The following is a 22,665-nucleotide window of genomic DNA, read 5'->3' on the forward strand; positions in this document are numbered from 1 at the left end:
CCTGTTGGCTGCTCTCTGGGAAATGGCAAGTCTTTGGAGCTGGAGCATCCCGGGCGACATTAATAACAGTATCTACCCTGGCAGGCTGCAAGCGAGGACAGGTGAACGGGCCAAACCATGGTCATTGACAAGGGCAGAGGTGTTATTTTTCTCTTCGCGCTTGAATCTATCCCAAGGATCTTGAGAGTTCCAGGAACAAGTGGATGATGAAAAATACCAAAAATCTTGACATGCATTAAAAAAAAATAAAAGTGGCCTTTTTATTCCTTTTCCTATGGACCTTGGCAGGCATTGCCTGGGTCATCCCAACCCTGTGTAATCCTGCTTTGGGAAATGAGAGCAGCAAAAGATAAGAGGGCTGTTGGACCCGGGAGAGTCCAGGCTTGTGGTGTGAGCCTCTTTTTCCATCTGTGAAATGGGTGCTCATGGGTGGCACGGCGGCGAGTGTGCGTACGGGGAGGAGAGAAATTTAGGAGAAAGAAACGAGAAATTACCCAGAACCCCCTCCCCCCGTGCCTCTTGCGGGGATGGGCAACTCACGCACTTGGGATTCCAGACACCAGTTTGAGTGGCCGCAGCACCCGCACTGCTCTCAGCGTCCGAAGGTCAAACTCTGTCCCAACTGTCGCCAAGATGCTGCGAGGGAGAAGGCAGAATGGGAGACTGAGGTGAGGGGTGAGGGGCTTCAGATGGGCGTGGCCTCGGGGGCTCCTCCTCCAACGGAAAGTGGGTGGAACCTTAGAACAGGTGGCAGGTGCCGGGAGAGGGGCGCCTGCGGGAGAGGGGCGCCTGCGGGAGAGGCCCATAGGGAGAAGGGCAGAGGGTGGGGCTTCTGCTATTAAACAGCTGTTCAGGGTGATAAGCTGTATCCCCTCCTCACTGCCCTGCCCCCTGTGGGTTCCAATCCCCGCGGCTGCCCTGAGCAGTGCCTAGCAGGGCCTAGCAACAATCCCAACACGGTTCAAGTCCGGGCGCACCCTCTTTCCACCTGCTTCCTGGATAGATCTGGGTAAGGGGCCTGTGGTGAGCCTTCCTGGGTCGGATGGCCAATATAGGCGTGCTTGGGTAGCTGGGGCAAAGGTCCGTTCTGGACCTTGCCACGTGAGCCCATGACCCACCAGCAACGAGGGCGTGGGCCAGTGTCCGCCTTGAGCTCAGACACAGGCTGGGGTGAGGGGCGGGGATGGAGGCAGGCTTTTTTTTCCCCCCTGGCTGTTCTTATTCCCAAAACAATACGTGTGAGTGTCGTAGGAGTGAGAAGTCTATGGGAGGCTGTGTGTAGGTGTTAGCCAAACATGATACCATGTCTGTGAAGGGATTGTGGAGAACTGGTGTAGCCCATTAAGCCTCTGCTTGCAGCGCTGGCATCCCCTATGGGCGCTGGTTCAAGTCCTGGCTGCCCCACTTCCCATCCAGCTCCCTGCCTGTGGCCTGGGAAAGCAGTGGAGGACGGCCCAAAGCCTTGGGACCCTGCACCTGCGTGGGAGACCCAGAGGAAGCTTCTAGCTCCTGGCTTCAGATCGGCTCAGCTCCGGATGCAGCCACCTGGGGAGTAAACCAGTGGACACAAGATCTTTTTCTCTCCTTTTCTCTGTATAACTCTGCCTTTCAAATAAAAATTAAAATCTTATTATTTTATAAAGTGCATACAGGAACCATCCTGTGTCTTCAGCTTTCTAATTTCCCTTTTTTTGGGTGCCACGTCGCATACTGACTCAGGTTTCACACTTTAAGTTCCTCATCTGCCACTTCACCTTCTTTGCTTGTTTCAAAGATTTGAAACAATTATTTATTCATTTAAAAGAGGGATTGAGGACCCGGCATGATAGTTAGGAGCTTCCTCCAGGTCTCCCTCGTGAATGCAGGGTCCCAAGGCTTTGGGCCGTCCTCCACTGTTTTCCCAGGCCACAGGAAGGGAATTGGATGGGAAGTGGAGCAGCCGGGACTTGAACCAGCGCCCATAGGGGATGCCGGTGCTGCAAGCAGAGGCTCAATGCACTGCACTGTGCTACTGGGCGATCAGGGGCTTTCTTGTGCTGGATGTCAGCCTAAGAGTCATCACGGGATCCTTCATGAAGCGCTCAACACCACAAGCCCAGCGTTGTCCCGATGTGTCAAATCTATCTTGTTTTGTGGCCCCAAACAGCCAAGCACCTGCCTGCATCAGTGGCTCTGAGGACAACTCCAGGGCAGGCAGGAGACGGGGCCAGTGGTGCTGCCTGGACGTTAAGCTCCCGTGATCCTCTTCTTCTCCCTGGAGGTTTGTCCCTCCGTGTCCCGTCCTGACCTCAGCTTAACTCTGCAGCAAAATGCTGCTCCAGATTTGGACTGTCTGCCCCGGGAGTGAGGGAGCGAGCTGAGCTGGGGCTGAATTCAGGGCACCCACTTCTCTCTCTCTCTCTCTTTTCCGGGTCTTATTACTATTATTATAATCAGCCTGGAGTGAGGCGTTCTTGGACGCCTGCCTTAGGACTCGATCAGGTTTTTCCCCTTCACTAATTAAAATATGAATCACAGCTGAGTCACCCCCCCCCGAAAAGGGGAGGGGGCCCGGAAAGATCAATGAGAAATTCTGCCTTCCTCCCTCCTGCCTGGCTCGGAGAGATGAGTCAGCAGAAATCAGCATCTACAACTGACAAGGCAAAAAAAAATCTCAGTGGGCAGGCAGGAGCTTGGGAAAGCAAAGGCAAAACTCAGCCCGTTACTCCTTGCCTGAGATCCTTCCCCCAAGTCTGCCTTGTGAACCTTTCCGCTAAGCCTCAACCGTCTTCTCTCTTGTTTCCTCCGAGCAATGGCAGGCTCACTACGGCCACACTGAATCCCAAGGTGACAGGAGTGTGGGGAAAACCATAGTGCCCGTCCCTGGTTCTGAGGGCCAGAGTAGAAGATTCTAGAAGTGGGGGAGGAGGAGTTCAGGAAGGTGGCCCCACTGTGATGTGTGGGAGTTAAGTCTCTGTCGTGGAGCATGGGGTGAAGTGGGATGGTCTTTCTCCACTTCCATTGAAGCAGGAGAGTAAAAGATACATTGTTTTAAAAGAGCTGGCAGGCAGGGGCGTTGAGTGTCTCTGACGCATAGTAAGGATCCTTTCTGAAGCGCCTGGGGACACTCATTGCCACACTGTCATCAGTGAGTCACTGCACGCAGCCTTGGCAGGGTCACGCTGTGTGAGAATCAGCAAAGAAGAAAATGAGCAAAGCCGGCGAAGAGAAGAGAGGAGGGAGGAACGCAATGTAAGCGTGTTGCCTCCTGTGTAAGGCCATCCCCGCAAAGAAGGGTGCTGAGTGGGGTTGACCAGGGGGTGTGGCTGTCCCAGACTGCTGTAGGGGTGTGGTTCTGTCTCTGTGTGTGTCCACCCATGTATGCAAAACCTTGCCACCGCACACCTCACCTCTGATGGCTGGAAGGTGACCTTACCAACGCGATTCTCTCTCTCTCTCTCTTTTAATGTATTTATTTATTTATTTTTTTATTGCAAAAGCAGACTAACAGAGAGAAGGGGGGACAGAGAGAAAGATCTTCCACCTGCTGGTTTATTCCCAAAATGGACGCAATGGCTGGAGATGTTGATCCAAAGCCAGGAGCCAAGATCTTCCTCTGGGTCTAAAGTCCTCGGGCCTTGCATCTGCTGGGATCCCGTATGGGTGCTGGTTTGTGTCCCAGCTGCTCCACTTACTTCCCATCCAGCTCCCTGCTTGTGGCCTGGGAAAGCAGTGGAGGACAGCCCAAAGCCTTGGGACCCCACCTGTATGGGAGACACAGAAGAAGCTCCTGGCTCCTGACTTCAGATTGGCTCAGCTCCGGCCATTGCAGCCACTTGGGGAGTGAACCAGTGGTTGGAAGATCTTTTTCTCTGTATGTCCTTCTCTCTGTAAATCTGACTTTGCAATAAAAACCAACAAACATTACAAAAAATGGTATAGTAGGGGGTTGGCATCATGGTGTATCATGCTAACCTCCTGCTTCTGTGCCAACATCCCATATGGAGGCAGTTCAAATCCCGGCTGCTCCACTTCCCATCCAGCTCCCTGCTAAAATGCCTGGAAAAGAAAAGGGTGGCCCAACTGCTCAGGCCCCTGCATCCACATGGGAAGAAGCTCCTGGCTCCTGGCCGTATATCCAAGCTGCACAGGAAAGCAGGAAGCCGGAAGCAGGGCTTGGTGTCAGGCAGCAAACACAGGTACTCCGATAGGGGACGTGGACTAAACACCTGCCCTGAAAAGCCAGCTCTGTAAGACAAAAGGTTTTAGGCTGCTGTTACGGCACAGCCCGTTAAACCACTGACTGGGATGCTGGCATCTCATGTAAGTGCCGGTTCAAGTCCCGGCTGCTCCACTTCCCATTCAGCTCCCTGCGGATGCATCTGGGAAAGCAGCAGGTGAAGGCACAAACACCTGGGCTCCCATACCCTCGTGGGAGACCCGGATGGCAGGCTCCTGACTTTGGCCAGGCCCAGCTCTGGTTATACAGTGGGCATTCAAGGGGAGAGAACCCGTAGATGAAAGAGTCTCTTTCTCTCCAAAGTGAATATGTAAACCTTAAACAAATTCAAAAATAAACCAGATGCACAATCAATCGTGGGAGAACAGGTGCAGGGTGTCTGAGGACCAAGCTGGGCCCCGCCCTGGACGCAGGCACACGGCACCTCGGGGACAGCGGGCTGGGGTCCAGCGCCGGCAGTGGTCTCCCCGTGCTGAAGCTCATTTCAAGACACCCCCTCCTCTGTGTGCTGACACAAGGGCCAGGTTTCAGCTTTCCTTAAGGGAAGATCCGAGAGGGAACCTGGAGTTTGTGGAAAACGGACTTAAAGAAGAAGTTAATTTTGGCATCCCCGAATTTGGAATCCAGGCGTAGCTTTTTTGTTTTTTTCCAATAATATGTGTTTCCATGAACTCTTGGAAGATTCCTCACAGGTGTGCATTTCAAACAATTTTGGACCTAGATAGATACATCTTTCTGTTTCGTTGTCTGTGAACTTTGAATATGCTTACACATTTTAAAAATATGTCTTTATTGGAAAGGCAGAGAGAGAGAGATAGAGATCCTCCATCTGCTTCCTTATTTCCAAAATGGCCCCAACATCCAGGGTTGGGATGAACTCAAGCTCCATCCGGGTCTCCCAAGTGGATAGCAGGATCCCAGGTCCTGAGCGCATCATCTGTTGCTTTCCCAGGGGCAATAACACCGAGTTGGATTACAAGAAGAGCAGCTGGGACTCTAACAGGTGCGACTTCACTCACCGTACCACAACATGGGCCCCTGTTACTTATTTTTGCTCACTGGAAAGGAGACAGAGAGAAAATAAGAGACAGCCAACCGTTCCATCTGCTGGTTTCATTTCCACATGCCTGCCAAAGCCTCGGCAGGGCCAGGCCAAAACCAAGCAAGGATCAAGAATTCCATCTGGGTCTCCCACACAGGTGGCAGGGACCCAAGCACCTGACAGCCATCCGCCACTGCCTCCCGGGGTACGCATGAACAGGGAGCTGGAATCGGAAGAGGAGCCGGCACTCATACCCAGGCGCTCCAGCATGGATTGAGGGTAGGGCCACCGTCAGAGCCCAGCGATGTTTCCAGAAAGCCAACCCCCAAAGCTTTCCGGAAATGAAGTTAAGCAATCCCCAGGGACAGGTCAGGCTGCTCCGTGGCAAACGGCCGCTGTTGGAGGGCGGGGAGAGAGCGACCCCTAGTGGCGATTACAGCGACTAGAAGATGCTGCTCCCTGTGATGGTGCCAACCACCTGTCACAGGGACAAGGAAGGGATCAATCAGGCTGCCTGCAACGCCAAGAGACCTTGACTCCCCGCTGCGTGGAAGACAGAGACGTTAGGAAGCCTGCCCCAAGTCACACAACTTTTGCACAAAAAGGGGTGGGGGTGGAGTGAGGGGAGGACTTCCCATCAACTTGACTATAGCAATGATTTCCTGAAGTCGGCGGTGGCTGGTCCCATTTCACAGATGGGAGAGGTGAGGCCAGGGGGTCATCCGTGCTGCCCCTGCCTGGGTCACTCCCCACCCTCCTCCCACAAACACATACAAGCAACGCTGACTTTGGAATGCTCCAGAAGGACCCTTCTCCTCTCCATCGACAAGCATTAAGGGAGCTCCCACAGTGGGACATCTTCAGTTCAGCCGCCTTTAAGTGTGAACGGATTGAACCAATCGAGAGATCTTCCATCCACTCATCCCTGGACCTGCCCGTGGAGGCATGTCACAGGCCACGCACACACAAGCGCATGCCAGCAGGCACGCACACACAGCCCCACACACACCGTCTCCACCCCAGATCCTGCACCCAGCCTTGCCTGGCTCGCAATGCCAGGCAGCTCCTCTCTCCTCTCTGCACCTCTTTTTCTTGATCAACACAATATCAGGCTCTCCCACAATTCTCTAGAACCTAGGAGTCCCTGGCTGACCGCTTCCACTTCACGACCCTTTTCTGCTTGCCACTGAGGGAAGTTTCTCGACGGCGTCCAATTCAGAAACATACACACACGCCCCTCTGGCCACGGAAAGTCTGTCTCCACTTCCACACCAATCCCTAAGCCTGTGACGGTGCTGCTGCAGCAAAGGACATTGTCAATTTCCTAAGGAATCTTCCGGGAGTTAGTCTGCCTGTCTCAGCCTTGCTCGCTGTCAATTCCAAAACTCCTTTGTCACCTGACAACAACGTGAATCAGCCACAACTCCGGTTTCTTTACCCATAAAATGGGCACACGGCAGAGCCCTCTCCTCACAGGCTTGTGACCATGTCAGAACAGTGCTTTCCACGGTGCCTTGTAAGAGCTGGCCCTTCTCAACACCCGAGATGTTCCCCTTCCTGCCAGGTCATAGCAACCCTTTGCCAGCTCACAGTGCCCTCCCTCAACAGCTTCCACGGACAGACGCCTGCGCGAGTCCTAGCTCTCGGCTACAGAGACACTTGAGCGAGTCGCATGAGAAAGTGGATCAAGGAATGAAGGTGTGAACGCCCTGAGCAGACTTCGAGTTTGAGAAACGTGGGGTTCCCCTCAGAACCCTTCCGAGGCACTGAATTCCAGATCCTTACGACTTCCTCGCTTCGGTTCCTAAGCGTGTCTGTTTGCCCATCACGTGGTACCATGTTATATGTTCCAGCTGTGAGCAGAGCAGGGCGGGAGGGCAGCTCTTTGATGGGGAACTGGTCGACCTCAGGAGCTGGCTTCTTAGAGATGCAAGCTGTATCAGTGCCCCCGTTTCTGCACTACGTTGGTTTCCTCTCACTAACTGATGAATCTGGAGGACAATGCTGGTCCGCAAAGGGAAACAGGGTGTTTGGCCAAAGAGGGAACCTCTCCCTTTGCTGCTCAGAGAGCTGTCCGCCCTCCCCTTCGCCAGGTATCCTTGAGAGGGGAGTCCTAGGAAGAAGAATAAGAGAATAGGGTGGGAGGCAGCAGGAGGGACGAGTTGGAGCGTGAGCTTTGTGGAAGTGTATTTTTGTAACTTGGGGTTGAAAATAGACACACCGACTTCACGCTGACTGTTCCAGCTCTGTGACGTTGTGTGCCGCGCTGGCGCAGGGCGAGGGGGGGTGAGGGAGCAGGAGGGCAGGGAGCAGGGAGGGGTTTTCCATTCAACCCATTGCCATGGCAACGGGCCACTCTTCATTCACGCCATCGCCAAGGTTACTTTGCTTGGCTCATTCACGGCTGTTGCCATGGAGACCAATCCATGGATACACTCTTGACTCCTTGGGTCATGGCTTTTCTCTGGGTGATGGGGTGTTGGTTATGGGATGGGGATGGGATTGTGAGGAGGAGGGATTGAAAGGGAGCACTGGGGGGTCACTGTGGGGCTAAAGGCTTAAAGCAAGATGAGGCGGAGGAGGGAGACACAGTCGAGCAAAAGATCCATGTCCTTACTGAATCGGGGGTGTGTTTGTGTGTTAGCAGCCGTGTGTATCTAAACACACAGATCTGTGTGTATACTGTGTGTCTGCATGTGTGTGCATGCATACGTGTGTGACACTGTGTGTGCATGTCTACAGGTGTGTGTATGTATGTATATGTGTATATGTATGAGCATGTATATGTCGCTGCACATGTGTCTGAGTGTGTGTGTTTTTCTGTGTGTGTCTGAGTGTGTGTGTGTGTGTGGTATCTTGCTACCAGACCCAGAGCCCAAGCAGAGCAGGTGCTAAGAGGGCACTGCCTTGACCCTGCTGGCATCTGCACCTCCTGCATCTGGTACAATGCCTGGCACACAGTCCACCCACCACACTCACCCTCTATGGGATAAATTCAGGTCTGGGATAAATTCTATGAGCTGGTCCTGAGTAAATTCTAAGACTTGAGAAGTGTGAGCCCAGATCATCCACCGGCGTCGTCCACTGCACCCACTCTCGGCTCCGGCACGCACGCCCGTGAATGCCCGTCTCTCCTGCCTCCGCGGATGCCCTGTGCTGCCTGTCTGCAGGGATGCCTCCCCCAGGAGTTCACGGGCTGCCCACCGAGTCACCAAGTTCATGTTGCTTTTCTTTCTTCCTTCTTTTCTTCTTTCTTTTTTCACATATTTATTTATATTGGAAAGGCAAATTTATAGAGAGGAGAGAGAGAGAAAGGTCTTCTATCCGCTAGTTCACTGCCCAAGTGGCCACATCTGCCTGAACTGAGCCAATCTCAGAGAGCTTCTTCTGGGTCTCCCACACAGGTGCAGGGTCCCAAGGCTTGGGGCCGTCCTCCACTGCTTTCCCAGGCCACAGGCAGGGAGCTGGGTGGGAAGTGGAGCAGCCGGGACACAAACTGGCACCCACATGGGATCCTGGCACATGCCATACTGAGCCAGGCCCCTATAATAACCTTGGGATGAAGAAACTGGTTAAAAATAAAAGTGTAATTCAAGAAAAGCTTGGTACACCCGTGCCTGGGAAACATTATCCACAATAAAGGGTGGAGGCCCCTCCCATGTCCCCATGAAAGAACCCACGGCAGACGGGGGTGGGGCCTTCTGTGGGACGGGCTGTCATGTCACCCTTGAAGAGGAGGGACCTTCAGGACCCACAGACAGCAGGATTCCACCTGCTGGCAGCACTGAGGTTCGTGGAATGCCTGGGAGTGGGCGTGGCATGGCACCAGAGCTGCAGTCATCCTGGGGCGTCTGCCCACACAGCTGTGACCCCCCCCCCAGTTCCGGCACCTCCTTCGATGCCCGGGTTCCAGCTCCTGACTCGAGCATCCCAACTCAGGCACATCCTGGGAGGGACACAGGGTCCCTGCTGCCTCCTCCGTGGGAGACCCCCGAGGGCGTTCCCAGCCCCCTCTCCGTGACCTGGCTTGTCTCTAGCTGTTCAGGAGCATTTGGGATACGAAGCAGCAGATGACAGCTCTTTGTGTCTTTCGAATAAATTTTTTAAAATTCTGGAAGTGGGCGGTGATAGAATCATAGCCAAGGCCAGGAAACTGCACATTAAGAAGTGGTTCAAACGATTAAAAAAAAAAACAAAACCTTTGCTTAATCAAATAGATTACAGTGAAAAATAAAAGCAGAAATGAGTGTCTACCTGCTACTTCAGGGACCAACTGGTGACAGCACTGTTCTGGACTGAATCTCTCCAAGCAGACCACCCGTCCCCTCCCCAAGGAGGCCTCCTGGGTGTGCCAGGCGGTGCTGGTGGGGCTGGCCGGGATCACTGAGCGTCTGCCAGGAACCCGCTGCCTGCCTGCCTGCCTGCCCGCCCCTGCCTCCCCCAGGGCGGTCGACCAGCTGTCCGAGCTGCCAAAGCGGGGTGCTGATGCTGCAGCTAGGTTGTGCGATACACGCGCTTGCTGCCCGAGCCCCGCGGGGTTTTCCACTCCACTGGGCAGGGGCGGAGAGAGAGGGCTGTTGGCTGGGACTGGGAGTGCCCAACGGCTGCAGCCACAGCAGCAGAGTCGCCCAGGAGCTCAGAGTGGCCGTGGGATTCCACACACAGAGCCTGGCTTTCTGCTAGGGTGCAGAAGGGAGTGAAGCATTTTCAGCTTTTCCAATGACCCCCAACACAAAGAAAGAGTTAACAGCACTGTCCGGAGCTTTCTGTGTTTTGCCACTGTGGAAGCATACATTAAAAATATATATATATATGCTGGGGCCACTTGGGCATGAGAGCCAATCCTCTTCCTGCAATGCTGGCATCTTACATGGGCTCCGGTTCAAGTCCCAGCTGCTCCACTTCCAATCCAGCTCCCTGCTCACACACCTGGGAAAGCAGCAGAGGATGGCCCAAGTCCTTGGGCCCCTGGCACCTGCACGGGAGACCTGAAAGAAGCTCTTGGCCTCAGATGAGCTCACATACGGTGGCCATTTAGAGCGAAGTGAATCAGTGAGCGCTAAATGTCTGTCTCCCCTCAGTTAGTATCCTCCAAATAACAAATACATCTTTAAAAAAAAAGAAGTCCACTTGGAAGGCAGAGGGACATACCTAAGGCAGAAAAAGATGGACCGAAATGGTCTTCTCGCTGGTTCGTTCCCTGAAACACTTGTTGACCACTGGGATTGGGCCAGACCAAAGCTATGTTCAGGTCTCCCACGCAGTGTGGCAGGGACCCAGGCTCAAGGGCTGGCCCCCCACGGCTGTGCTGCATGGAACAGCATGCAACTGGCTAAGTTTTTTTTTTTAATTTTTTTATTTGGCCAGGAGAGAGAGAGAGATCTAGCATGTATCTTTCCATCTCTGTGTTCATTCCCCAAATTCTCTTAACAGCCAGGACCGGGCCAGCTTAAAGCCAGGAACCAAGAACTCCATTTGTCTCTCCCAATGTGAGTGCAGGTGCCCGATTACTTGGGCCGTCCTCCACTGCTTTCCCAAGTGCATTAGCAGGGAGCTGGAGCAGAAGTGGAGCAGCTGGAACTGGTGCCCAGATCGGATGCTGATGTTGTAAGCACTGAACGATGTTGGGCCCAGACTGGTTGCGTTGAAATCTTACACAAGGAGGACCCCTCCCGCCTTGAACTTGAAAACAGCCGTTGGAGGTGGGTGGGGTCTGGGATCTAAGAGCAGGCGAGGCTGGGTGTGGGCCCCCTGACTCACAGTTGAGAACGTTCTGTGCAGTTAAATAACCAGTCTATGGAATTGGATCTGGAGCAATTTTCATTACTATTATTACCATTACCATAATTATAGCGATTCGTCTTAATAGCAACTAATAGCACTGAGTGTGACTTCAGCAGCAGCCTGTTTTAAGAGCTCCAATGTATCGTCTCACAGAGTTCTACCTGTCTGGGTAGGGATATAATTCCCATTTATAACAAGTTACACAACATACATACATATATTTGATTGATTGATTTGAACCAATCACAGAGAGACAAAGATCTTCCATCCATGGGATCACTCCCCAAATAGTCCCAAAGGCCACTTTGAAGCCTGGAACTTCATCCAGGCCTCCCATACGCATAGCAGGGGCCTAAGTACTTAGGCCGTCCTCTGCTGCTTTCCCAGGGGCGTTTACAGGGAGCTGGGTGGGAAGTGGGGCAGCCAGGACTTGAACCGGCACCCCTCTGCAATGCTGGTGTTACAGGTAGCAGCTTTTTTTTTTTTTTTAAGGTTTATCTTTATTGGAAAATCAGATACACAGAGAGGAAGATCTTTAGTCCGATGATTCACTCCTCAAGTAGCCACAATGGACAGAGCTGTGCCGATCCGAAGCCAGAAGCCAGGAACTTCCTCCAGGTCTCCCACATGGGTGCAGGGTCCCAAGGTCTTGGGCTGTTCTCCACTGCTTTCCCAGGCCACAAGCAGGGAGCTGGATGGGAAGCATGGCCGCCAGGATTAGAAGCGGCGCCCAGATGGGAATCCCAGTGTGTGCAAGGCAAGGACTTTAGCAGCTAGGTTAACGTGTCAGGCCCTGCAGGTAGCAGCTTTACGTGCTATGCCATAGCACCAGCCCCTAAGATTCCCATTTTTTTAAATAGGACCGTGCACATTCCTTTCTTTAGACCTGCAGTGGGTCCAACCCAGCCTGAGTCAACATTAACCCATCAAGCCGTTACAGCAACTCTCCAGGGTTAGGAGCTGTGGCTGCTCTCCCAGCCTGGCTGCAGATGGTAAGATTCAGAGGCGGCATCGTTTAGAAATAGCGGAGCTGGGTGGTGAATCAGTTCTAATTCCAAAGTGCAATGGTCCTTGATTTATGTGAAAGGCAGTGTGACAGAAACAGAGCGGGACAATCAGAGAGAGCGCTTCCAACTACTGCTTCACGCCCCCAAATAGGTGCCACCGCTCAGGCTAGGCCAGGCCAAAGCCAGGGGCCTCTTAATCCCTTCACATCTCCCATGGCCGGTGCGGGCCCAACCACTTGAGCCTTCACCTGCTGCCTTCCCAGGAGCACTGGCAAGGAGCTGGATGGGAAACAAAATAGCCAGGACTTGAACCAGCATCCATATAGATTGCTAGTGTTGCAGGCGACAGCTTAATGCACTGTGCCACAGACAGCTAGCCCTGAGCCTGTAGGATGTGCAGGTAGAGGGGGGAGACGCAGAGATCTTGCTAGGCCCTATAGAAGGATGGGGTTAGTATTCCCTGATACGGGAAGAAGAGGAGTAAGGGGACCTTTTAGGGGCTTTGTGATTTTTGAGTGTGATATGCCTTGCACACTCGCTCCAAGAGAGATCCACGCTAGAGACAAAAGTTAGAGAAACATCAGAAGAGACCAGGCATCCGAAACCTTGAGGTTGGACGTGACCAACCACAGATGGACTAGGACCAAGAGACATCACGAAAAAGTATGTGTGTGGTGGGTGGGTGGGTGCGTGGGGAACCTCTACTCAACACAACCCAACCTCAGTTTTATCTTAGTTTTATTGCTTGACCAGGGTGCTTCTAAAAGCTCAAGGAAAAATGGTGCAAGAAAAAAAAAATGAAATCTATATCTACTTTTTTTTTCATGGTGCGTACTGTCCATGAACATTTGGAAGACCCCCCTCGTCCTGTACAATGCTAGGATTGGGGAAGGAGTGTTCGTCTTCACCTCTAGGTCAAACAAGGTCCTCCCCACACAGAAGGGATGGTGCTGTTCCCTTGGCCCCAGGCTCTCACTGGCTTCCCGCTCTGCTGAGGTTTCCACTCCCTGCCCCAGAGAGAGAGATGCATTATTAGCTCTGCGAAACTGTGGAGGCAGCGGCCAGATACCCCTGGGAAGGCAGGCTGGCATCCGTCCCAGCAGTATGGAAGGACAAGCTCTCCATCAGCCCCGCAGACCTGGAGGCACGGATGGTAGAGTTCTCTCCAGCCCCATGGAGAAAATGTCCAGGAAGCTTGGCAATGGGACAAGGTCACCTGGCCATCTGGCTGTGACTTGGGGCCCTCCCTACACCAGCCAGCGTGGGGTGAAGGGAAGGAAGGCGGACAGGAGCCGCATTAGGGAGCCCTGGGTGCTGTCCAGGGTGCTGGGAGCTCATTGAGTCGGTTTGGGATCCTGGGAAAACAGAATTGGAGGCAGGTGGATGATTTGGGAGATGGTCCAAGGCACAACCAACTGAGGAGCCTGGAAAGAAGGGAAGGGATAGAGGAACGTGAAGAAGTGGGCTTCAATGAGGACAACTGGAACTCAGTCTCCCTGAGGACACCGGAAGATGCTGGGTAACTGACTGTGGAGCTCAGAGGCTGCGGGGTGCTCCTGGATGGAATCCAGGCTGGGCAGACCCTGTGATGCCAGAGCATGCCCACTGATGGAGATTCAGATACGAGAGCTGAAAGAAACAGCAAGGGAGATTTGCAGCATTTTCCGTAGGCCACACGCTCCCCTTCAGGAGAACTGACTTTAACAGCTTCAACTCAGCAAGTCTCCTTTGGAATGCACCCAGAACGACCCAGCAGCTCAGTTCATGGAGTGAGGCCCCACCACGGCCTCCTCTAATCACCCCTCATTGTCCAGGTGAGCACCACGAGGTCCAAAGGCACCCTGCGTGAGTGGCTAAATCCTCACCTTCAAGTGCCAGGTTCCCAAAGGCGCTGGTTCGTGTCCCAGCTGCCCCACTCCCCACCCAGTTCCCTGCCTGTGGCCTGGGAAAGCAGTGGAGGACGGCCCAGAGCCTTGGGACCCTGCACCCATGTAGGAGACCCAGAAGAAGCTCCTGGCTCCTGGCTTCAGATCAGTTCAGCTCTGGCTGTCGCAGCCACTTAGGGAGTGAACCAACGGATGGAAGATCTTTCTGTTTCTTCTTCTCTCTGTAAATCTGCCTTTCCAATAAAAAGTTTAAAAGTCTTTAAATAAAACAGAAACTTCTTCCTAAGTTTTTATCCTACAGAACTCCAAGCTCTCAAGAGTGTGAGCCTGGCAACTTGACACAGGAGTTCAAACCCAGGACCCGGCACTTACGAGGTGGGTGGTTTTGGGTGAGTGATGGAACCTCTTTGAGACTCAGTTTCTTTGTAAAATGAGGATAGTAGTGGTGACATTCGGCTTAGAGGAAGGTAAGGATGAAGTATCTCACGCACACACACACACACACACGTACATGTTAAACATAGGATCAAGAACCAGCAAATCCCTGAACAGGTAACAAGCTACGGATGACTTAATTACTCAGAAGTAATTAAGGATTAATTACGGATTCACTTAATTACTCAGAAGACACAAAGAGAGAGAGAGAGAGGAGAGAGAGAGAGAGAGAGAGAGAGAGAGATCTTCTTATTTATGATTCATTCCCCAAATGCCACAAAAGCCAGAGCTGGGGCATGCCAGCTGAAGCCTGGAGAAGCCAGGAGCTCCGTCCTGGTTTCCCATGTCTGTGGCAGGGATGTCCTCTGCTGCTTTCCCAAGTGCATTGCCGAGGGGTCTGGATGGGAAGCAGGAGCGGGGTTGGCGGCAGCCAGGACTGGAACTGCCACTCTACTGTGGCAAGCTGGCGTCACGAGGGGCGGCTCACTTCTCCGCTGCATTGCAAGGCCAGCGCCCTGCGTGGAATTCCTGACTTCTGTCGACAGCTCCAGGAGGCGGCTGTGGGATCCGTGCGGCGCTCCAGCACACGCTCGAGCTAATTTTAGCAAGCTGTTATGACTTCATGCTGCATCTACATGTTTGTTTTCATTGCTCTCGACTGCAAATGTCACCATGTGTGGTCTGTGTTTGTGTCGGTTTGGATGAACGTTCGCGTTTTCGAAGAGATCTGTGTACAGTCAACGGGAAGTAAATGGTGACAGAGACATCGGAGTACCTGGGGCGGCTCCCAACTCCAGCTCCCTGCTGACACGGGTCCCAGCTGGGAGGCAGCCGGTGATGGTGGCTCAGGTAACCGGGTCTCTCCCTCAAGTCACATCGGAGAGCTAGACTGACTGCCCAGCTTCCGGCTCTTGTGGACATGAGTACAGAACGGAAGCACGCATGGTCTCTCGCTCTCTAATAAAAAGAGTTTGTGGAAAACCAAATGAAAGCATAAGACGCACCCCCTGCCAGCTCTGGGCACTCCCGGACAAGCTGATGAAGTTCTCTGAGCTTCTATCGAAAGACCTGGGAGGCTGACATGGAAATCAGGTGCGGAAGGCAGCAGCTGATGGCACACCTGGCCCACCGCGAGTGCTCAATGTGGTGCAGTGTATTAAGCTGCCGTTCGCAACACCAGCATCCCATATCAGAACACCAGTTCGAGTCCCAGCTGCTCCATTTCCAATAGAGCTCCTTGCTAATGCTCCTGGAAAAAGTACCAAAGCATGACTCCACCGGTTTTGTAATAAAATGAATAAATCTTTTTTTTAAAAAAGATTTATTTATTTTTCTCGGAAAGTCAGATATACAGAGTGGCTGCAGTGGCTGGAGCTGAGCTGATTTGAAGCCAGGAGCCAAGAGTTTCCTCTGGGTCTCCCACACAGGTGCAGGGTTCCAAGGCTTGGGGTGGTCCTCGACTGCCTTCCCAGGCCACAGGCTGAGTGGAAAGTGGGGCCACTAGGACACAAACTGGCACCCATTTGGGATTATGGCATGTGCAAGGCAAGGACTGTAGCCACTAGGCCACCATGTCAGGCCTTAGCCGTTCCACTTCTAAGTACAGACCCACCAGGTCTTGAACGTGGACATGGAGAGGCGACGACACAGCAGACGAGCACAGTTAACCATAGTCTCCACCAAATGCAGAAACAAAGCGTGTCCGTCCGTGCACGAATGGGAAGAGACCCAGACTCCCCTGTGAGCAAGAGCAAGGGATTGGAGTCTGCACAGTCCACTGAATCCTACAGCTTGGCAATGTTAACAAGGATTCAAAGTCAGCACCATTCCCTCACGGTCTCCAAGCACTCGGGGCTTCTGCTCACTTCAGATCACCCAGGGCGACCTTCCCAAAGGAGGCCTTTCGGCTCGCACAATTCCACATGGTACAGCTGGCTGACTCAAAACTCATCTACCTCCAAGCGCTGCTGCCATGGTCTCCTGGACCATCCACAAATGGCCCCCCTCTTCTTTTTATTAAAAGAGCCATTTATTTATTTAGAAGGCAGAGTTAGAGAGAGATCTTCCATCTGCTAGTTCACTCCCCAAATGGCTGCAAGAGCCAGGGCTGAGCCAGTCTGAAACCAAGAGTTTTGTGCTCCATCCGGGTCTTCCACGTGGGTGGCAGGAGCCCAAGTACTTGGGCCATCCTCTGCTGTTTTTCCCTGGCCACATCAGCAGGGAGCTGGATTGGAAGTGGAGCAACCAGGACTTGAACTGGCACCCCCTATGGGATACTGCCACGGCAGGTGGCAGCTTAACCCACTATGTGACAGCGCCAACCCTGGTCCTCATCTTACAACTTGGTGAGTCAATTTTGCAACCCATGCCAATCCTAAGAACTTTCACTTTCCAGTTCAATTTGCTGTCCTGAGCGGCTACCATGTGCTGGCATCACAGGCTGACAGACATGACTCTGGTTGTCCCTCCTGTGGTGTGCAGCAAGCGGGGCTCCTGCTGGGCACTGCTGTGTGATCAGAGCCCTGGGATTCACGGGCAGCTCTACCCTTGGGGATCACAGTCAGACCTCTGCTTCTTACACACAGTGTGATCCCCAAGAAACCTACCTCCCCAAGACTTTTTCTGATCAAAACTTTACAGGGATCGCCGTGATGGCTCAACTGGCTAATCCTCCCCCTTGCAAGTGCTGGGATATCATATAGGCACCGGTTCATTTCCCAGCAGCCCCACTTCCCATCCAGCCCCCTGCCTGTGGCCTGGGAGAGCAGTGGAGGACGGCCCAAAGCCTTGGGACCCGGCACCCACGTGGGAGACCCGGAAGAAACTCCTGGCTTCGGATCGGCTCAGTTCCAGCTATTGCAGCCATTTGGGGAATGAACCAGCGTATGAAAAACCTTTCTTTCTCTCTGTAAATCTGTATTTCCAATAAATTTAAGTAAATCTTTCAAAACGAACTTGAAATGCAATGCAAATACATAGTCAAAGGAGTTTGATCAGCTGACAAAGTTGTACTTCCGCTGAGGCTTTGAAGAACAAATAAAAACCTACAGGGGAGAGCTTTTCCACCAAGCTTCGTGCAAGAAGGTGGAAAAAATTGAGCAAGATTTTCACTGCCATGGTTTGCTTAGGAAATTGGAGAAGGCAGTGAATGCGTCAAAATGCGTCCACTTGGAACTGGAGTTATGACATCCCGGGTTAAGCCACTGCCTGTGAAACCAGCATCCCATGCGGTGGCGGTTCAAATCCCAGCAGCTGCTTCACCTGGGAAATCAGTGGAGGATGTCTCAAGCACTCTGGGGAGACCCAGAGAAAGCACCTGACTACTGTCTTCAGCTTGGCTCAGCGCCGACCATTGCAACCATCCGGGGATGAACCAGAGGGTGACAGATCCTCCTCTCTCCCTCTCTCTACCCCATTTATCTCTCTCCCTCTCTCTCTCCTTCTCGCCCTCTCTCTCCCTTTCTCTCTTCTCACTCTCCCCTTCTCCCTCCCTCTCTTTCTCTGTACTGTAACTCTGCCTTTCAAACAAATAAATCTATATTTTTAATGCTCACTAGCAGTCTAGCTTTCTCCACACCCAATTAAGACCCCTGACTCCTCCCCTTAGAATGTCAAAAGCTCCAGGAAGAGCAAAAGTAAAAGTTTGTTGGCATGCAATTTTTTTGAGTGTCATGCCTATGCAGGGACATTCATAGACACTGTTCCTGCCACAACAGGAGGTGGACTAAGTCAGGCTGGGCCAAGGACCCACCAGTGTGTGCGAGACCTGCCACTTGGAAGAGACCTGATGGAGGAGCTTGGGGAACTTCTCCTTCAGGACACAGTCCCTGCAGGTGAGCACAAGAACCAAGGCAAGCCCATATCAGGCCAGGTTACGGTACCAACCGACATACATTTGGTTCAGGTCTGGGCTGAGCCAGGCTGAGCCAGTTCATATCACCCGCTGGCATACATGGCAGATCTGAGAACCAAGATGGTGTTCAGGACGGGCTAGGTTGGGCTACAACATCAGCCAATTCACATTAGGGCCGGGAATGGGCAAGGCTGCAGCACCCGCAGGCATGATCTGGAACTGGGGGCAGGCTGGGCTGTGCCAGGCTACAGCACCCACCAGCAAATGCTGAGGTGAGAAGGGCCATGCCAGAGTGGGCCACAACACCCACCAGTACACGTGGACCAGCGAGAGAGTGTGAGCCAAGCAGGGAGGCTCCGAGGGGAGGCGTTGGGGGGCTCCCCTGCTGGGACACTGCTCCTACTGGTGAACATGAGACCTGGATTACGGGGAGAGCCAGGCTGTGCTAACCAACTGTACCCACTGGTGCAGGCATGAGCCAGAGGAAGTGCAGGCTGGTCTGGCTTTGCCGCAGCATCAACTGGCAAGTGGTGGGACTGGGGACAAATTCTGTCAAGCCAGATTGCACAACCACCTGGAGAGTGCAAGACCCAGAGTAGGGAGTGGGTCCAGTAGGCAAAGTGTGGGTACCTCTCTGATGGGCTACAGCTCTCACTAGTGAGCACAGGAAGCAGGGCTGGCGCAGGCCTGGCTGGACGAGTGTGGGCTGGAGAGTGGGGCTGGTTGGGTTGAGCTAGGCTTCAACGTCTGTTGATGTGTGCAAGAGCTGAATGGGATGTGGGACAGACCAGACCGGTCTGCTGTACGTACTGGCGAGCACAGGAACCAGGGCTGGGGGCGGGCCGAGCCAGGGCCCATCACTTGGGCCATCCTCTGCTGCTTTCCCAGGTGTAATAGCAGGGAGCTGGATCGGAAGCAGAGCAGCCCAGGAGCTGAACCGGGGGCTCTGATAGGGCCGGTGCTGCAAGTAGCATCTTGGCTCCCTGCACCACAAATCTAGCCCACTGTATGGTGAATTCAAACAATGTCAGTGGGTTCATTTATTCCCACAGTGGGCTGTCCCCTCAGCATCTTTCCGACTTGAAGGAAGGATTTCTGCTCTGGGTGCTGATAACATGTCAGGAAGCAGGAAGAACAAGCCACCCTGTATGGAAGGGCCAAATACAAACACCCAAATGTCAGTATCACCAGTCACCCGGATAACACTGGACCTTCAAGATCACACCTTGACACTTACTGCATGTTAAATGGTACAGGAGCAGCCAGGGTGGTGGCACAGTGGACTAAGCCACAGCCTGCGGTGCCGGCATCCCATGGTGCACCAGTTCGAAGCCCAGCTGCTCCACTTTGCATCCAGCTCCCTGCTGATGCGCCTGAAAAAAGTGGAAAATGGCCCAAGTGCTTGGGCTGCTGCAACCATGTGGGAGACTAGATGCCTTTAGCCTGGTCCAACTCTGGCTGTTGCAGCCATCTGAACCAGTGAATGGAAAATCTCTATTCCCATCCCTCTGTAACTCTGCCTTTCAAATCAAGAAATGTTATCTTTTTTTTTAAGATTTCTTTTTATTGGAAAGTCAGATATACAGAGAGAAGAAGAGACAGAGAGGAAGATCTTCCATCCGATGATTCACTCCCCAAGCGGCCACAACAACTGAAACAGTGCTGATTCAAGACCAGGAGCCCAGAGCCTCTTCCAGGTCTCCTTCGTCGGTTCAGGGTCCCAAGGCTTTGGGCTGTCCTGCAATGCTTTCCCAGGCCACAGGCAGGGAGCTGGATGGGAAGCAGGGCCACTGGGATAAGAACCAGCGCCCATATGGGATCCTGGTATGTGCAAGACACAGACTTCAGCCTCTAGGCTACCGCGCGGGGCCCAAAAATGTATCTTTAAAAGTCACAGCACAGGAGCTCCTTCAGGTCTTTCCAGAGCCAGAGTTTTTCAAAGCTCTTGCCTGCCAGCACAGCCAGCCCCTGGGAACGGATGTTAGCACAACCATTTTCCCGGGGACCATTTGGCAACATCTAGCGAGGCCAAAGCTGCATGGAGCGCACGAGTCAGCAGTTCCATTCCTGCGTCCATGGCCTAGACAGGCTCATTTGCAAGAAAGAGGGGACGGCTCTCTTCCAAACAGCCCCAGAGGAAGAAGCCGAACGGCACTGAAGATAAATGCTGGCTACAACAGCCAGCCCACTGCGCACTATACAGCTATGAAGATGGGTGAGGGAGAGGGTTTCTTCTTAGAGGGAGTCTCATACGGATGCAAGAGGCAGATTGTAGAAGATAAGGCTGATACTGGGGGCCAGTGCCATGGTGCTGCAAGTTATTCTGCTGCCTGCAGTGCCGGCATCCTACATGGGTTCCGGTTCGAGTCCTGGCCACTCCACTTCCAGTCCAGCTCCCTGCGGATGCACCTAGGAAAGCAGTGGGTAATTGACCAAGTGCGGGGGACCCTGCACCCACATGGGAGGCCGGGATGGAGTTCCAGGTTTGGGTCTAGTCCAGCTCAAGCCAATGCAGCCATTTTAGGAGTGAGCCAGCAAAAAGAAGATTCTCTCACCTTTCAAATAAGTAGGTATTACTTAAAAGACTTATTTTATGCTCCTGGAATACTAGCCTAGTGGCTACAGTCCTCACCTTGCATGTGCTGGGATCCCATGTGAGTGCCTATTTGTGTCCCAGCTGCTCCACTTCCCATCCAGCTCCCTGCCTGTGGCCTTGGAATGCAATCAGGGACGGCCCAAAGCCTTGGGACCCTGCACCTGCGTGGGAGACTCGGAAGAAGTTCCTGACTCCTGGCTTCGGATCGGCTCAGCTCTGGCCATTGCGGCCACTTGAGAAGTGAACCAGCGGGGGGAGGATCTGTGTGTTTCTTTTTCTGTAAATCTGACTTTCCAATAAAAATCATCTTTAAAATTTTCTAATTTATTACTTTTAAGGTTTTTCAAAATTTATTTATTTGGGGGAGATTTATTCTATTTAAAAAGACAGAATGCAGCGAGAGAGAGAGAGACTGATTTTCCATCCACCGGTTGTGCCGGAAAGAGCCAACCCAAAGCTGGGAGCCAGGAGCTGCATCAGCGGGGTCTCCCACACAGCTGACAGGGGCCTAAGCACTTGGGTCATTTTCTGTTGCCCTCCCAGGCACACCAGCAGGGAGCTGGATGGGAAGCGGGCAGGTGTCAGCTTAACGGGCTAAGTCACAGTGCTGGCCTCATCCGATTGTTTCCTATACACTCAGGTGATCCAAACATGAATCTGTAAGTGGAAATGATCAACACAAAACTCAAGAAACACTTTGTTGGGAGCCCAAACTATGCAGGTCTCCCACGTGGGTGACAGGGCTCAGGTACTTGAGCCATCACTGCCACCTGCTAGGGCATCCATGAGCCGGAAGCTGGATCAGGAGCCAGGAGGCACAGCCAGGCACTCCAACGTGCAATGCAAGTGTCTTAACAGCCAGCCTCAATCTGACCTTGAATATGAAATATTTTTCAACAAGAAATCAACCATAGGACTGTGTCACAGCAAGTTCACTGACAAGGTTACAGAAAACTGTCCAATGCCAGGCTGTGTCCCTGTAATGCATCACAAGCCAAGGATGGAGAACCCAGCCCTCAGAGGACAGCCGCACCCCTGCGACCGCACAACCACATCCCTCGGCAGGCAGCCACGCCCACATGAGTCAGCCACGCCCCTCGGCAGGCAGCCACACCCCTCGGCAGACAGACGCGCCCGCATGAGTCGCAGCCACGCCCCTAGGACACATAACCACGCCCACGAGTGAGCCACAGCCATGCCCCCAATAATCAAACAGGCCCACATGAGCCGCAGCCACGCCCCTCGACAGACAGCCACGCCCACATGGGTGAGCCATAGCCACGCCCCTCCACAGACAGCCACGCCCATGAGTCGCAGCCACGCCCCTCACCGCACCCACACGAGTCGCAACCACGCCCACATGAGCCACAGCCACGCCCCTCGGAAGACAGACACGCCCACACGAGCGACCCACAGCCACGCCCCATGAGCCGCAGCCACGCCCCCTCGAAGGACGGACATCTGAATCGCAGGAGTGCAGACCCCAACACAACCAGGAGCAACAAAGAAGTCCCCAGGAGGGACAGCCATGCTGGATCTCCTTCCCCAACTTCCCGTCCTACCCCATGATACTCCCCCCTGCTGACTTCCTGTCCTACCCTTTAACCCTCCCTCCCACTCTTGCTGACTTCCTGTGCACCCCATGACCCTCCCTCTTCCGCTGACTTCCTGTCCTGCCCTGTGTCCATCTGGGGTGTGAACCATCTCCCTCGTCCCCTCGCACACAGATCAGAAAACTCCTGGAGGGCAGGGACCGCGTCTAGCGTGGCTCTCTCCAAAGGTGGAACCACATCTTGCCTCTGAAAAACTTCAGCCTTCTACCACAATGAAACGAAAACAAACC

The 22,665-nt window shown here is 53.3% G+C and overlaps 1 protein-coding gene across 5 annotated transcripts in view; it reads right to left on the reverse strand.

Annotated features, from left to right (window-relative positions):
* CACNA1A (calcium voltage-gated channel subunit alpha1 A) overlaps positions 1 to 22,665 on the reverse strand; it is a 158,169-nt gene that overhangs the window by 77,883 nt on the left and 57,621 nt on the right. For 4 of the 5 annotated variants that reach the window (XM_058657746.1, XM_058657747.1, XM_058657748.1 and 1 more), the window contains one exon: positions 545 to 636. In XM_058657746.1, the coding sequence (XP_058513729.1) occupies positions 545 to 636 (92 nt within the window). Of the gene's footprint in view, positions 1 to 544; positions 637 to 2,745; positions 2,859 to 22,665 lie in introns of those variants that run through there. The other variant, XM_058657749.1, reaches the window with a different exon arrangement.

Source organism: Ochotona princeps, chromosome 33 (assembly GCF_030435755.1).
Source record: "Ochotona princeps isolate mOchPri1 chromosome 33, mOchPri1.hap1, whole genome shotgun sequence".
Taxonomy (NCBI): domain Eukaryota; kingdom Metazoa; phylum Chordata; class Mammalia; order Lagomorpha; family Ochotonidae; genus Ochotona; species Ochotona princeps.